Source organism: Neolamprologus brichardi, chromosome 18, assembly GCF_056152115.1.
Source record: "Neolamprologus brichardi isolate AB-2024 chromosome 18, ASM5615211v1, whole genome shotgun sequence".
Lineage (NCBI taxonomy): Eukaryota > Metazoa > Chordata > Actinopteri > Cichliformes > Cichlidae > Neolamprologus > Neolamprologus brichardi.
The window spans coordinates 17,246,873-17,263,655 of NC_142121.1; the positions used below are offsets into that span (position 1 = coordinate 17,246,873).

A 16,783-nucleotide genomic window follows, 5' to 3' on the forward strand; every position below is an offset into this window, starting at 1 on the left:
GGCGTTTGGAACGAAGAGTCTAAACACAGTTTGTTATCAGGGGAGAAATTGTTTCTTATGTTCAGCTCCAGCCTTGAGACTACAGCTGGCGTCGATGTGGTAGCCGCATGAAATAATGGTGGTGTTCGTGCTATAGTGTGAACCACGGCATATCACTTTTACAGTCGATCTAATGTCCATCACTGGTTCCTCACCATTCCCGTTGGAGAGCAAGCTTCTCCAAGATGTCATCCATGCTGGATCTAATGAGCCCATTCTGAGAAGCTATGGATCGCTCCATCATTCCAATCAACATAGCAGGCAGCCTTGTGGGAATTTGAACAGCTGTTTCCGCTTTCTTTATTCTTCGATAAACCAGTGCCAAGCCAGTGCCGATCAGCAAGAACCCTGTTATCATGGTTCCAAAAAGGTAGATGTCTTCAATGGGCTCTCCTGAACCCAGGCTTCTCGTCGAGAAACAGGTGTCAATTGCTTTTAGGGACAAGTTGATCAAATCCATAATTCCTCTTTTAGGTTTTAGAGAACAGACTGTGAGACTCTTCCAGGGTAGAGGGAGAGGAGTAGACAAGACTAGACAGAGACATGAGAAAGCCAAGCAGGAAAGATAAGGGAAGGGAAAGGGAGAAAGTGTGACTGCCTTCGTCAAGAGCCAGAGAAGATCACTGAAGGCTGAAAGAACAAGATCGCCAATACAAGTGGTGGAGATGAGCTTTCTCCAAAAGATGGCTGGCCTCTCCCTTAGAGATAGGGCAAGGAGTTTGGCCAAGGGGAAGGGGCTAATCCTCCACATCGAAAGGATCCGGTTGAGGTGGTTCGGGCCCACCAAAAGCAGACTCCAGGGCAGACCCAGGAAATGCTGGAGAGACTGTATCTCTCGGCTGATCTGTGAACACCTTAGTGTTCCCCTGAGAAGACAGAAGAGACGTCTAGGGAGACGTCTGGGCTTCTCTGCTTTGGCTGCTGTCCCTGCAAACTTGCTCCAGAGAAGTGGAAGAAAATGGATGTATGAATGGTTTTAGCTGCCAAAAATGTCACAGCAACTCAAATATCCAGGCTCTATAACAATGCCATATTTCTTGTGTCACATGCAGATGACAAGAACTGGTGGGGTCACAGTGTTGTCCTACTGCAAAGGTGTAACAGAAAAAAACAGATCAAGAGTGTGAGGCTTCTTTTTAACAACAGTGATGTGTAACATGTTTTGTTTCATCAAGTTTTCTTCCTCCACTTATCTGCATACTGATCAAGAGCCTTTTCCTGTTGTTCGAGTTTACCAATTTTAGTATGTTCTTCTACTTTTTATGCTCTACAAAGAATTAGAGATATCATACATTTACATCATTTTGATTATCTACAATCATTTTGATTGTTTTTGTCAATGGAAAATTGTACTTAGTAGTCAGTATAAGCTTCCAATGATATAAGTTTACATGTGATAGAATACTGCATGATGACCTTTTTATTACTTAGAACTGATTGTTCTTTATAAAACCTGATATTTTTATCTGAATCTTCCCACAGCGATAGTAAGAAGCTGCACAAGCAGTTCTGACCTCTTACCAGGAAAAAAGAGCTGCTTCCCACATTCCACACACACACAATCACATACGCACATGCTCACGTACCAACATTCCACTGAACAAATGTATTCATTATTGTATTACTTTTCTTGTGTATAAATAAAGACAAGTGCAAGAACAGAGTGCTGATCACAGGGCCCCCACTCTCGTGTGAGCGCTCTGTGACCGCCCTTGCAAGTAAAATCTGCAGCGTGTGTGTCTTCACTCTCTGACTCTCAGCTGAAGAAGTGTATTTTAGAATAAATCTCTTGACAGTTTTATATGTATTTATATTGTGTCTACATTTTTTTCCAGCAAGAAATAGTTTCTACCCAACAGTACTAGAGTTTCTGCTTCTTTTCTAATTTTTTATTAACAGTATCCTCATGCTTAAAAAAAAAAAACACAAAACAGAATAAAAGTTTTTTTTCGTCTGTTTCAATTACACAGCTAAAACAAATAAAGTAAAATAAACATGTGTTTTATTGTTCATTTTCAGCGTATAGAGAAAGAAGAGGTTGCTCACGTCATGATGTGGTTTTTGGTAGGGCGGCACTCACAAAAGGAAGAACTATTAGTTTTCAAGAGAACACCCTACAGCTTTTACACAACAGTAAAATTCAGCGGAAGACTTGAAAGTTGATGTTTGTGGTAAGTTGCTGTGTTTTTTCTGAAATTGGGTACTTTAATCCCCTTGGTTTTATCTGTTATACAAAAACTAGAAACAAAATCAACAGTTTCTGTCATTTTAGAGAAATTGTGATTGTGTTTAGTTGCATTTTATTTTGTAAGTATGTTTTATTTTTTTTCCAGAAAACTGAAAATGGCAAACGTCACATCTGGACTGAGTAATGATGCTGCATACATGTGTGATACTAATGTTCCTACCATCACTGGTCCCCTTTTCATCTTGATCTTCATCCTCAGTATCATAGGCAACAGCCTCCTCTTATGTGTTGTCTTCATCTACGAGAATCTGAAAAGTATTACAAATATATTCATCCTGAACCTGGCCTGCTCTGATTTGATCTTCACCATCACACTTCCATTCTGGGCTGTTGATCATTTACACCACTGGGTCTTTGGGGACTTTGTCTGCAAATTCGTGACTGCTGCATTCTTTGTTGGTTTGTACAGCAGTGTCATTCTGCTGACTGCTATGACAGTGGATCGTTTCATTACTGTGGTGCTGCACAACTGGCCGATCAGCCATGCCAGAATGAAGAGGTGTGCAATTGGTACCTGTATAGCTGCCTGGGTCATCAGCATCTCAGCGTCCCTGAGTGATGCAATGAAAGTAAAGGTTGAAAGCTGGTTTGGTAAAAACTATTGCTATGATGAATCTGAAGACAAGCTTGGACATTATCGCCAAGTGTCACTGCTATTCTTCCTCCCATTTGCCATCATTATTTTCTGCTACTCTGCCATCCTCAAGACAGTTTTGCAAGGTTTAAACAGAAGGAAGTTCAGGACTGTGGCTGTGCTGTTGTGTATTGTTGCAGCCTTTTTCATTTGCTGGGGGCCATACCATATTATGCTTTTAATCAAGTCTCTCAATACAAACAACGATTGTAAGGTACTGAAACGGTTAGAAGTTGCCTACCATATCTGTGAAATGCTTGCCTATTTTCACTGCTGTATGAACCCTCTGCTATATATGCTCTCGCAGAAGTTGCGAAAGCATCTGTTGAATCTTTTGTGCTGTGAAAAAGTGAACAGGAAGAAGAGAGAGAGATGCAGCAGCCTCAACACTTCACAACAATTCACACTGCAGAGCTCTGCTGTTTAGATGGAACTGCACAACTATTCATTTAACAGTCACTAATAAAATTAAACCTTAATTCAGGCTGATACAGTTATAGTACTTTGATGTGTAAGTGTATTAACACATTCATTGAGGCAAACAGAGAGCAGCATTTAGAGTGTCATGGACTGTAAAAGTAACAATATCTGGTGTATTTTTCCTTTTACCTTCAGGCTGGAAATATGTTCATACAATATCGTTTCTACTCATTTAATTTCATATCTTTTGCATAATTGCTTGAAATGAAACAGAATGTTAAATAAAACTTGAAAATATGCAATGAATTATACAAGTTTTCGGGTATTTAAAATATTTGACGTGACTTTTTCATTGAGTCACAGTGATCCTGGTAGACTCATTTCATATTTCATTTCTAAATCATTTGACTATCTTCTTTAAACAATTGCATTTAATCTTCTGATTTTTATTCCATTCACCTTTTCTAATATATTTTATTTATTTAAACCTCCTAAGGTCCAACAATTAATTTTTGTCCTGTGTCTGTGATGTGAGTCTGAGTCTATGCAGTAAAACTCTGAGTACCTCACATTTTCAGCCAATGTCCACGGTCCAGAGCAGGAAGGTGAAAGCTCAGAGGGAGGACATATCAGCTTTTGAGTGGCCTGAGTGGGTAGCTACCATTAATAATAAGAAGAACTGTTTAATGCAGGGCTCTGAAGTTTAGACATTACACATAGAAATGACATAGACATTATGAGCTTTTGGTGTCTTTATTTTGCCCTTTATCAGGCTCTTCAGAGCCCGGTTTGTCCTCTGTCTGAATTTTTACCTTCTTGCTCTAATGTCTGGCTCTCCTCCACCTAATCTCCTGACAGCTCTATATGTACTACGGTTACATTAAGAAAAGAGTGACATTTTAAGATTAAACTTAAAATATATTTTGAGAAAAGAAGTTGAAATGTGGAGATTTCAGGTGTAATTTCAAGCCAAAAGACTGCTATACCGTTTACAAAATGTTTAGATGAGGTAGGTAAACAAACTGATCAGCTGTCATATCATGTTTTGTGGTAGAACATGCGTCCTTTTTTTTGCATTAGGGCGTAACCCTAATGTGTTGAACCAAGGGCGTAGATTTGGTTTTGGCATTGGTGGGGACGGATGATTCAACCACCGAGCCCTGCCCCGTTTCTTTTTTTTCCACTTTTTGTCTTTGCTTCTTGATAAAAGGAGAAATATACTTGCCTACATATGCTATTCTACATGCTTTTAAACCATTTAAAATTACAATTCATAGTTTTATATGTTAAATTACTATTAAACAAATGTATTTTAGACTTTAGTTTACTTCAGCCATATTCCATATAAATCAGGTATCATACAAAAATAAAAATAGCTTCAAATACAGTCGTGACAATAAAAGAATATGACTTTAAGGACTTCACAACATTACTTCAGTTATAATACACCAACATCTCTGATACATTAGCACTAAGGAAACACTGAATGACCTGGTGGTTTTTGTCCATAAAAATACTCATCTCAGATTAACACAAAGTAAAAGATCTCTCAGCAACATTATGCAACATTTTAGGCACTGTTGCCCCGATCAGATCAGTGAGCTGGGATGTTTTATTCTCAACATGAACTACTGTTACAGCAACAGACATGGACTACATGTCCCACACAACAACTCAATGTCCACTGTGGGAAGGAGCCAAACATATGCCTTCTCCTCTAGTTAATCTACAGCATCAAATCATCAGTCAGTCACCTGTGACCTCGCCTCTTCACCTCTGTCTGAGCTACAACATGGCAGAGCTGCCTCTGTCACCTGATAAATAACAGTGAGACATTTCAAATACATGCAGTCACACATGTGCTTCAAATACAGTCATGAACCAACAAGTCATCATCCAATTTCACCTGTGATCTTGTATCACCATTGCTCTCTGAGCTTTGTGTTGGTTCTTCTGTCACCTGACAAATAGGACATACATGACAATAAGAATAAAATGTGCAGCTGCTTCAGTGTTTCTGTCAATTTGTGCAGATCTTGACTCATCAGTAATGTTTGTAGTGTGAGTGCATTTTTAAAACAATTTGTGCAAACTGCACTACAAGGTGGATTTTTGCAAAATCATGACTACCTCATGATATTTTGTCTCAAAAATTAACCTATGAATACGTCATTGCCATTAGGATGAAATTATTGTGTCACCAACATTTTAACATTAGATATATAATTTTAACTTTCTCTGTAAACTAATATCCTGGCTTGCTCGAGGCTGCTGTTTTCTCTGACACTTTCAATCAAAATTAGAAATGCTACTCTGGGAGACTGAGAGAACTAATAGTGCTGCATGTTGTGCAGTTAGTTTCCAAAACACGTTATTCATGGTTACATACAATTTTAGACTGATGTGGGCCAAAGCCTAGCATAGCCTGTAACGTTATTATGACGGACACATTTTATGAGTGAACTTGACTTTAAGTGACTTACAGGTGTCTTTGAAAAATACTTTCTTATATCCAGGTTCTTCCTTTTTGCTGCCGTCCTCCTCTCCTCCTCGCAGCTCAGGCTTGCCGCTGCTGAAACTAAACAGAGCTCCCTGAAAGGTACAGCCAATCACATTGGCCATATTTGTCACATGAGGTAGGACTCCAGTAGAGGACGTAATTTAACTCTTTCTGCGCCGCTGGGTGAATGAGACGCTGACAGATAGTTTTTTTTCTTTCTATCGGGTTTGTTTTTTCTTTACTCGAAGAGATCAAATTATTGGTGGGCACAATTCAATAATCGCTGGATATTGGTGGGGACATGTCCCTTCCGTCCATGCCAAATCTACGCCCTTATGTTGAACTCAATTTTAATAATCCTTGCTGAGAAAAGCAGGAACTTGTAGGATCCCAAACCTACCCCAGAACAGCCTGGAAAGCAACATTTTCATGTATTTCGCAACTTAAACCACTTCACAATATTCTGTTCATGCTTGGCATTAGCAAAAGTTCTTTACAAATAAAATTAGAGAAAAAAATAGATAGATATAGCAGATACTCTGGCAAAGGCTGGTGATTAGCTTCAGGTGGAAATCCTGGGAGGAGCAATGAAGGCTCCACCCAGAGGAGGAGAGCAGGCACTGTGGAAAATTATCCGGTCTTTAAGTGATGACGTGATGAATCCTGCTTTCGGGCACAAACTACTCTGCGTTTAATAAGGCTGTTCTTTTTTTAACATGTTTTAATTCTTTTTATCTTGTTCTATTAAATCTCAACAAGCCCCAAAAAACAGTCAGTGATCACTGTCTGCCTCTCTTGGTTTTTATTATCACTATTCATTTTAAAGCTCCATTTTTAAAACCTTACAATGTAACTAAAGACCAGGCAATGCAGCAGTATATTAATGCCTAACCTGATATTGTGGATAGATTATCTCAGTTGTTCTCCTGACTGAAGTTTGGTCCGTTTACAGCATCCTGCCATGCAATTGCATTTGTCCCAAACCATCAGGAACCCTCATGTTAACCTTTATCGAGTGGAAAAAAGTTAGATTTCATCCTCCAGCTTCACTATTTATCTTATGCCAACATGGCTGTGTTGCTAGTGATTATGTACCACACCATTATATTCCAGCTAGTCCAACTTCAGTAACCCTGCAAATGTCACTGCTGTTTACTTTCCTGTTTTCATTTATGTCTGAAGTGATAGCAGAGCTGTATGTCTTAATTTGTTTCAGAAATCCCTCAGTCAGAACATGGTATATTATATTTAGATCAAAATCAGCGAGCTAACTTCCTGCTAACTTCTAACTCTGTTGAATTTTATGAATTCTGTTTTCATGGATGCCTGGATGTTAAACTTAATTGTGGTAGAGTACACCTGGTAGAGCAGCCACACTGATCATTATATTACAGATGAAAGAATTCAGACAGTTTTTCAACAACAAAGAATTATCTTTTTACCTGATTTTGCTCTACAAGGGCCTGATATTCACATTTGAGGACATTTGTTTAAAATTTTGATAGAACAGTGGCAGTAAAATGTCCTCATAAGTGGATATCAGGCCCTTGTAGAGAAAAATTTAGTATTTGTGGTCTTGACAACCCAAAAATGTGATGTCCAGTAATGTTAAAATTGCAAATCTTAGTATATAAAATTGTAAATATAATTGAGTAAATAAAATTAAATGAGTTGAATTTAATTGAGCAAGGACTAATACTTGAAAAGCCCATTTTCATGGTTTACTGGGTAGGTATTGCTTAAATTTGCTCTCCCCGCTACGTGGCACCATTTGCTCATCCATACACAATGTCTCCTGCATAGGAAGCTATTTGAGCTTCACGAGGATGTGATATGGGATAGGCTGAATTGTATCTCACCATAGCCACCAATATTCCTTGTGACCTGCCAACTGTTGTCGCTGAAATGGTGAAGTTTTTTTATGGCCTCCCACTGTGCAAAAGATATCACATCACATCAGCAACATGTGAAAGGTACACAAACTTGTATACAAATAGTCAATACCCTCGAAAAGTACCCCCTTATCTCACAATGTTGCCCTGAGGCAACGAAAAGAAAAACTGAATGTCTGAATGTAGAAAACCTTACAAAAAACCCTTTCTATATCTTTTTATTCTCAAACATATTTTTTCTTAGAGTTTATCTCATTTTTAATATGATTACTACAGCAAATATTCTTAACTTTCTTCTCACATAATATGGTCCTGTGACCATTTGTCAGAAAAAGATTCAAACACTCCTATTGGTTGGCATAATTTAAATTTACATTTGCTTGGAATGAGGCTTAAAAACATTTTCTGTTGCCCAGGATCAACACTGTACTCTAGAGGGCTAAGATTACTGACCCAGTATTGTTTGAAAAAAATTTATGTAAAAAAACAAATCTAATGTTGATATTATAATCCCTTCAGCTAATTTACCTAATCTAATCAAACACATCTAACCATCCAATCCTAATTCCTGTTTATGTCTAAGCACTGTAAATTCAATTTCCTCAACATTTTGGAGAGGAATGAATGAACAGCCAGAGTATAAATGATAGAGAACTAAAACTAAAATTAAAACATAAACTGGGAATAACTAGGGATGATTATGATGAGAGGGACCGGGACCTGGACCGAATCATGAACAACCTGACGTGACATGGAGGGAGGAAAAAAGATGAACCGACAGTGAACAGAGGGAGACAGAGGACTTAAATACAGAAAAGGGTAATGAGAGAAGTGGAAACACCAGGGGAAACACAGCTGAACATGAGGCCACAGGGGATGCAAAACTAAACACACTGAAAATGGAAACACAAGACTTTCAAAATAAAACATGAAACATGGCGAGATGTAGACATGATAACACAAGCTTGACAACATGGAACACGCAGACATGAAACACATGACCGACTGGGGAGACATGGAACAGAAGGAGAAACACATGAGAACAGATAAAGGAGATGAAAGCACTGACTTAACTAAAAGTAAAACAGAGAACAAGACAGACTGCACAGAGGACAGGAAAAGACTCATAAATAAGGAGACATAGAAGAAACATAAACTAGACTAAAACTCAACTAAGACAAACTAATAATAATAATAATAGAACTTAACATTATCTCAATATATAAGCAATCAAAACACAAAAAAACTCAAAATGTTGGGTCACAGAGCCAGCCCCCCCGACACACACCGTGTTTTGTCATTATCCACATTTTGACATGTAAATGTATGGAAAGGAATGAGAATGAAAAGGGAAATCTTTATGTAGAGTTCATTACAGACTTCAAAGGGCAACATTTACAACCTATCCTGTATGTTTATTTGAACCTTTACACTTACTATATTTTTTTAATTTCTCATAGCTACATGTATTATGATCTACTTCAAAATAGAATAAAAGACCAAAGTGACTTGTGCATACAGTCCATGTCACTCTACATTAAGTGTTGCTCACTATTTCCCCCAATGACTGTGTTAATATGCTTACACTTAACAGTAGTTTGACTGATGACATGGAGCATGTTTCAGTCTAGCCTACCATTACATGTCATACATCTGAGATCAGAAAAGTGAAAACAGCTTATTATACACATCTTTTCCCATACATATCTTTGATTGAAACATTAAAAAGTGAAACATTAATTTATATAATTTTAAGTGATCATGCAAAAGATATGAAATTAAAAAAGTACAAACTGTATTGTATGTATGAAAATATTGATAGACTGGTTCGATGTTTAATTTCACAAGTAGCTGTTTAATGGAAAGTTGTGCAGTTCCAACTGAACAGCAGATCTCTGTCCAATGACAGCTACAGTCTGGCCAGCATCTCTCTCTCTGTTCTTTCTGGACACATTTTCACAGCGCAAAAGATTCAACAGATGCTTCGCAATTTCTGTGAGAGCGTACACAGCAGAAGGTTTACACAGCAATGAGAATAAGTAAGTGATATGAAACCGTACCTGTGCCTTACAATCTTTAGGTATATAGAACTACAGTTCTGAACTTCTTTCTGTTTAAACCTTGCAAAACTGTCTTGAGGAGAGTAGAATAGCATAAAATAATGATGGCAAATGGCATGGTGGTATGTGGGCTCCCTCCAGTGGTAAGCTAAGTCTCCTAAAAAAATTAAGATTAAATAATACACTATGTTCTGACTGAGGAATTTTTGAAATATTAAAATATACAGTTCTGCTTTCACTTCAAAATACATGAAGACAGAAAACTAAACAGCAGTGACATTTGTAGGGTTACCGAAGTTGGGCTATGTGTTGGCTAGCTACACAGCTGTGGTTTGCATAATATAAACACATTAGCACAGTGAAGCTGGAGAATGAATGTTAACTTTTTTCCATTGATAAAAGTTAACGTGAAGGTTCCCGATGGTTTGGGACAAATGCAATTGCATGGCAGGATGCTGCAAACGGATCAAACTTCAGTCAGGAGAACAACTGAGATAATCCATCCACAATACAAGGTTAGTCATTAACCCTCTACTGCATGACTTTTTAATTTTTTCCCTATTTTGGGGGAGCTTTAGGGTCCCTAATGATATATCAATCATAAAATTTGACAAGAGATGTATTCTAAAGACACTTCTTCAGCTGAGAGTCAGAGAGTAGAAACACACACGCTGCAGTTTTTACTTGCAAGGGCAGTCACAGAGCGCTCGCACCCGAGAGTGTGGCTCAAGGACTCGCACTCTGCCACTGCCCTGGTCTTTATTTATATACAAGGGTAATACAATAGTGAATACCTCTGTTCATAGACAGAGGAATGTTGGTGCGTATGTAGGTGTATGTGTGTGTGTGTGTGTGTGTGTGTGTGTGTGTGTGATTCTGAAGGATGTGGCCCCTCTTCTTGTTAGGGAGTGAAGATAAGAGTGTTCAGCTCTCCTCTTCCTGGTAGGGAGTGAAACTGCTTGTTCAGCTCTTATTATCACTGTGGGAAGAAACTTATAAAAGAGAACAGAACAAGTCTTGTAGTGCAGCGGTCCCCAACCTTTTTTGCGCCACGGACCGGTTTATGTCCGACAATATTTTCACGGACCGGCCTTTAAGGTGTTGCGGATAAATACAACAAAATAAAACTAGTACCGGTACCGAAAAAAAGAAGATTTATTCATAACACACGTGAAAAGACCCAGGAAAACCGAGTTAACGATAAAAACAATAACAAAATAACGCTGAAAACCGATAAAAACCCTGAAAACCATACATTTCACACCTGAGCCTCAACTCTCGCGGCCCGGTACCAAACGACTCACGGACCGGTACCGGTCCGAGGCCCGGGGGTTGGGGACCGCTGTTGTAGTGAACAACAGTCTAAGTCAGGGCTGTCAAACTCAAATACACAGTGGGCCAAAATTCAAAACTGGATCAAAGTCGCGGGCTAACATTAATATTCATTGAAAAAAAATCTTCCTCCAAATATAACAAGGAATCTTTTCTTATGGACTCAAACAAGTTTTGCTGAAAAACTGAATATGGAACAAGCAAAGCTTAATACTAAACAATATATATAACTTATATAAACGTATATATAACTTAATATTGCACACATGCCTTCTGAATTAAATTTTATCATTTTATCATTTATCAGATTTTCATCATATTCTTCCACCTGTCCAGAAAGCTCCTGTTTTCTGCCTTTCTTTTTTCCATTTTGGGATAGGTAGCATGGCAGTATTTGCATAGTTGCTATGACTATGGTCAACAGAGGAGAGGGTGCTAATGGGTCCTGTCATGACTGACTCGCCAAAACACCAACAGAGCATTCTGGGAATTGTAGTATTAGCAGTACATGCACTATAATACTGGCAGGCCAGCTCTAATAGTAATTTTGTATGGCTTCGCGGGCCAAATGTATTTAGGCTGCGGGCCAAATTTGGCCTACGGGCCAGAGTTTGACACCTATGGTCTAAGGTCATCTAAGTATCATCAAAAGGTCATCATGCAGTATTCTATCATATGCAAACTTATATCATTAAAAGTTTATACTGACTACTAAGTACAATTTTCTATTGACACAATGTAAACATTTCACAGAACAATAAAACACCAAAATACATCCAGCATTTGACCCTAACCCCATGCACACACGCGTGCGCGCACACACACGCACACACACACACACACACACACATGTTGTGTTTCCATCACTTTTGGGGACATTACATTAACTTACATTCATTTCCTGGAGACTTATCCTGACCCTACCCATCACAAGTCCCTGCCTGAACCTAACCATAACCCTGACCTTATCCGAAACCTAACCTTACCCTAACCCTGACTCAAACCTGAAGCCTAAAATTGAATGATTTACATTGCAATTTGTCCCCATAAAGTAGGCAAGACCTCACAATGTGAGTGTGTAAACAAATTTGTGTCCCCACAACACTGTCTAAATTTTGATTTCAGTTTTTGTATTTCAGGTAAGCCATGAAGAGTAATTATGTGCAGAATCTGGAGTAAAAACAAGTAGTGATCACAAATCTGAACATCAGCCGTCATGTCTTGTTTTGTGTTGCACTGCACTGTGGCGAAAAAGCTGTGATCGTCTTGAGATAACTGTTTCTCATACTCAGTGAGTCATAGAGAGTGAGGGTTAACAAAAAAACATGTAATAAAAATAAATAAATAAAACCCAGTAAACATTTTGACGTTGTGAGGCACCCAGTGCACACAGCATTTATGAGGTAAGTGAAATTTTATTTAAAATGTTTTTCTTCTTTAGTTGTGGCAGCTTTTCAGCTCATGCTTGGAACACAAACACATGCAAGCACAGACACACACACACACACACATACATGTATGTATATATATATATATATATATATATATATATATATATATATATATATATATATATATATATATATATATACCCCCTTGATGTAGCATGTGTAGTGTAGTGCTTGACAATATGGAAAAACAAACAAGTGGTTTGCAGGTGGAGACATGACAGAGGGTGGAAAAGTGAGAGCAACTGGCTTCTCTGTGCTTAGATTATAATAATGTAACTGTGTGTCTGTATGTGTGTGCAGGTCAAACTGACTCAATCAATGAGGCAAGGCAACACTAAAAATGGATAAATGGATTAGTTAGAAAAACAACACCCAGTATATTTCCTGTTAAAACTCAGTGAGGTGTAACAGTATAGAAATATAACTGCAAAAACCCTAAAATGACCAACTGCATAGTGTAAGGCTGTTTTGAGAGCAACTGCTGCAAAGCCACATACTAGCTAATCAGATATCAGTCCTGTTGTTCAGGAAAATGTGGTTGCATTTAATACAGAGAAAGGATATGTTGTAATCTGTGAGACATGCGGACTAAATATTGAATTGACGACCCACATCCAGACAACGACAAGTGGAGTGTGGTGAAATTAAAGCAAGCTCTTAATTTCCATGCCGTTGAAATCCAAAAAGGCAAAACACATAATCCAAAAAAGGTGAAACTGAAACTACTGTATTGGGGAAGGCTTCAGGACCCAGGGGATCAACGGGAAGATATAAAAGAGGAAGTAGAATCAGATGCTCTTATTATCTGCTTTGTTCTGATGTGTGGCTCTAGACAATTGTGGTTTTGGAATGCTGGGAAGTTTTTGAGTGTGAAGAACATGAGATCTGGGCCCTGGGCCCTTAGAACATGAGTAGATCTGGTTGCCATTTAACCACTTTATGATCATACTGCCCTTCATCAAAGATTCAAGGTGTAGACTTAATGTTTTTTAATGAAGTTTGTTGAAATGTATTGGTGATGTCTATTCTATTCATTAATCATGTGGTTTGGCAAGCAGAGGAGTCACTTGGAGTTGACCTTTGACCTTTGAATATAACATGAAAACAATATATTGTCAGGTAGTACTGTATCATCTCCTGCAGGACGGGCTGCACATGTGTCACCATTTTTCTTTTCTTCTGTTGTCGATCTTACACCCTAGTTTGTTTTAGGGAAAGGGCCGTATTTTAAAAAGGATTATTTTATGCTTGGGTTTGTGTTCATGTCAACTGGGCTAGGGGCAATATTGTTTGGGCAATGTGCAATCCCTAAGTAGGGGGCTAACAACTCATAGGATTCAGCCCTTGCAATTGTTTATGATGAAATTACTTGTTGTATCTAGTATAATTTATTTGCAGTGGTATAAATTATTTTCTCACTGAAGCACATAGTGCATGTAATAAGTGTCCCTGTGGTATCGTATTTACTTGGAGTGGATTTAGTTAAAAACAGCACCTGTGTGGGTTGTAAGGTTGTTAGTGGTCCAATTGTATTCCGAACCCTAATACAATTGTATAAAGATTTGCTGAAACTGACCTATTGTGTTATTTATTCTTGACTTGTCCCTGGACGATCTTTTGACTTGAAGTTTTTATGAGTGGGATTGTAGTGATTGACCCAACACAACTTTGATGAGTGTTTATTGCTAATCACACAAAATGCTTAGTTGACTGGTTTGGTACCCAGTTCAGATTTTCAGCTGGTCTCCAGCACACACACACACAAGCTGTGTTTTAGTGGAAGCTGCCCTGGCATCCCTGTGTGAAGATGTTGCTGCTGCATTTGCAAAGGAGAGAATGTTGGAACTGGAGATCCAGTGCAGAAAGGTGCATTGCTGCATGTATTGGGGAAGGGATAGATGGCAGAGAAACTGGAAAGCTGGAAACTGTGACGAGAAAAGGTTTGCTGCAGTTTATTGAAAAGGAGGGATAGTGGAGCAATGAACCAGCAACTCGGTGCCAGTAATGTTCATAAGGTGAATGATGGTCAAATGGCAGAAAAACCAGCCCCTGGTGCCAGGTTTGCTGCTGCATACTGCAAAGAAGAAAACAATAATGTAGAAACTGGCAGGAAGGGCTGCTGTGTTACAAATGAACAGTACAGGAGAAGAAAAACTGTCATCCCGGTTCCGGGAAGTTGCATCTGCATGATGCAAAGGAGCGATAGAGGAGAGAGAACCTGGACAAAGAACTGATATGGAGAAGAAGACTGGCGACACGGTGACGATAATGTTTTGTTGTTTTTAATAATAGATGGCACAAGCTGCCAATCCAGTGCTGGAAAAGTGAGCTGCTATATTTTGCGAATAAAGGTTAGAAGAGAGAGAACCTGGTATCCCAGTGCAAAAAGCTTTGTGCTTCATTTGCAAATGAGGGATAGAGAGAGTGAGAACCTGGCGTCTTAGTGGTAGAAAAACTTGCTTCTGCATTTTGCGAACGTGAAGCTGGAATCCAGGTGTCAGGATGCCAGTACCCAAAATCTTGCTGCTGCATTTTGCGAAATAGGGATAGAGGGAAGTGCCCATAGCTTTTTTGTTTGTTTGTTTTTTGTTTAGCAAACAATAGATAGATGGCAGAAAACTGACATCCGGAGGCAGAAGGGTTCCCTGATGCCTTTTGCAATAATAGATGCAAAGAGTTGTTGCTGCATTTTCCAAATGAAAGATAAAGAAAGAATCTGGCATCCCAGTTCTGGAAGGGTTCACTGCTGCTTTGCATTTAAAGGATCAATAGAGAAAAACTGGATTTTTTTAAAAAACGCAAAAACATAATAATCCAAAGACGAGGTGTGCAGTCTCAGATAATAAATTCCTGTCCCTACTCCACAGACCCACTCTCCGAAGATCCCGTCATGGAGTTCTTTAAAAGCCTCAAAATTGCACCGCAGGTTAGAAACTGAGTTGCAGAAGTAGGATATCTGATGTGATCTTCCAAGCTTGTTCCCTTTAGAAAGACCCACAGGAAGCTGTTTTAATGCAGAGGATGTAAAGTGCTGATTTCTCCATGTGGAGCTCAACTGAGCTGCTTTCATTGCAGTGTGTGTTCACATAGCGCTGTACACAAAAAGAGTAAAAGTGCCATAATAGCCAATAAAAATACAATAAAACACAATTTTAAAAAAATGATAGTTTCAAAATAAATAAGTAATTCAAAAATAATATTTATTATTTAGTGACAATAATTACATAATGGTAGTCCCTCTTCAAGAACATGATTTACATGTTCAGGTCTTGTCAGCAAATAACTACTGAGTAACCGAAGTAATGACGATATAACATTATTACATCATTAATAGTTAAAGCTGTATCAATCAGGTTAATGTCATGAGCTGAATTAATAAATGCATTGTGTTACAAATACATTAGTCACATCTTGATAAAAACAAATGCAGTTTAGAAGCATCCAGAAATAATCTTGGGGCCTGAGAAGGGGCAAATGACAACACCCAAAGTCCATCATGGATAAGAGCTAATGTAAAATGTGAGGCTCAAGAAATTAAAAATCACACATAGCAATGTTTTTCTTTTTTTCTTTTTTTAGATTTTTTTTTCTGAACAACTAAAGAAGCAGGATGTGCACTGATCAGCATGAAAGCAAGAGATAGAATTTGTGCAAGAAATTAAGCAAAGCATTACTAGAATAAATATTCATTCTGATACACAAGCAAAGCAACACCTAATACATTGCCTGTTAAAACAGGAAGTTAAGTCAGGTGTTATAAAAAGGAACTAACTAATCAGACCACAGTTCGTTAGTTCAGGAAATTGTGGTTGCATTTCATTATAGAGAAGGAGCTGTCATAAACTGCAAGATAAGCAGACTAAATGTTGAATTGAGGCCTGGCCCGTGAAGGGAATCATGTTTCCATGGAAGCCTTGTTGTGTGCTGTTTAAGAGACTTTTCTCTTTTCAGGAGGCTTTATTCTTGTCCCATTATCAGAGAGATCGAGATCATTTGGTACTTTGACCATTGTACTATTCAAGAATCTGCTTGTTGATCTGGCTATAACTACAGATAGGCCGTTGTTTGTGTGCTGATTTTTTTTCTAAAACCTGGTTGCCTGTTTTCTGTTTGATGTCATTCAGAGACCGCCATGTGAGCGCTGATATTTAGACCACCAAACATGTGGTCCTCTGATTGCAGGCACTGTTGTCCTGTTTTCTTGTTT

The 16,783-nt window shown here is 38.4% G+C and overlaps 1 protein-coding gene across 1 annotated transcript; it reads left to right on the plus strand.

The window, feature by feature from the left end:
* The first annotated feature begins 1,916 nt into the window (after positions 1 to 1,916).
* Positions 1,917 to 3,630, plus strand: LOC148097718 (chemokine XC receptor 1-like). Its single transcript, XM_087831687.1, has 2 exons — positions 1,917 to 2,210; positions 2,373 to 3,630. The coding sequence occupies exon 2, from the start codon at positions 2,383 to 2,385 to the stop codon at positions 3,346 to 3,348; it is 966 nt and encodes a 321-aa protein (XP_087687813.1). The 5' UTR covers positions 1,917 to 2,210; positions 2,373 to 2,382; the 3' UTR covers positions 3,349 to 3,630.
* The last annotated feature ends 13,153 nt before the right edge of the window (positions 3,631 to 16,783 follow it).

Excerpts from the sequence above, each read along its gene's own strand:
- LOC148097718 (XM_087831687.1), top strand. The coding sequence starts at position 2,383 with ATGGCAAACGTCACATCTGGACTGAGTAATGATGCTGCATACATGTGT.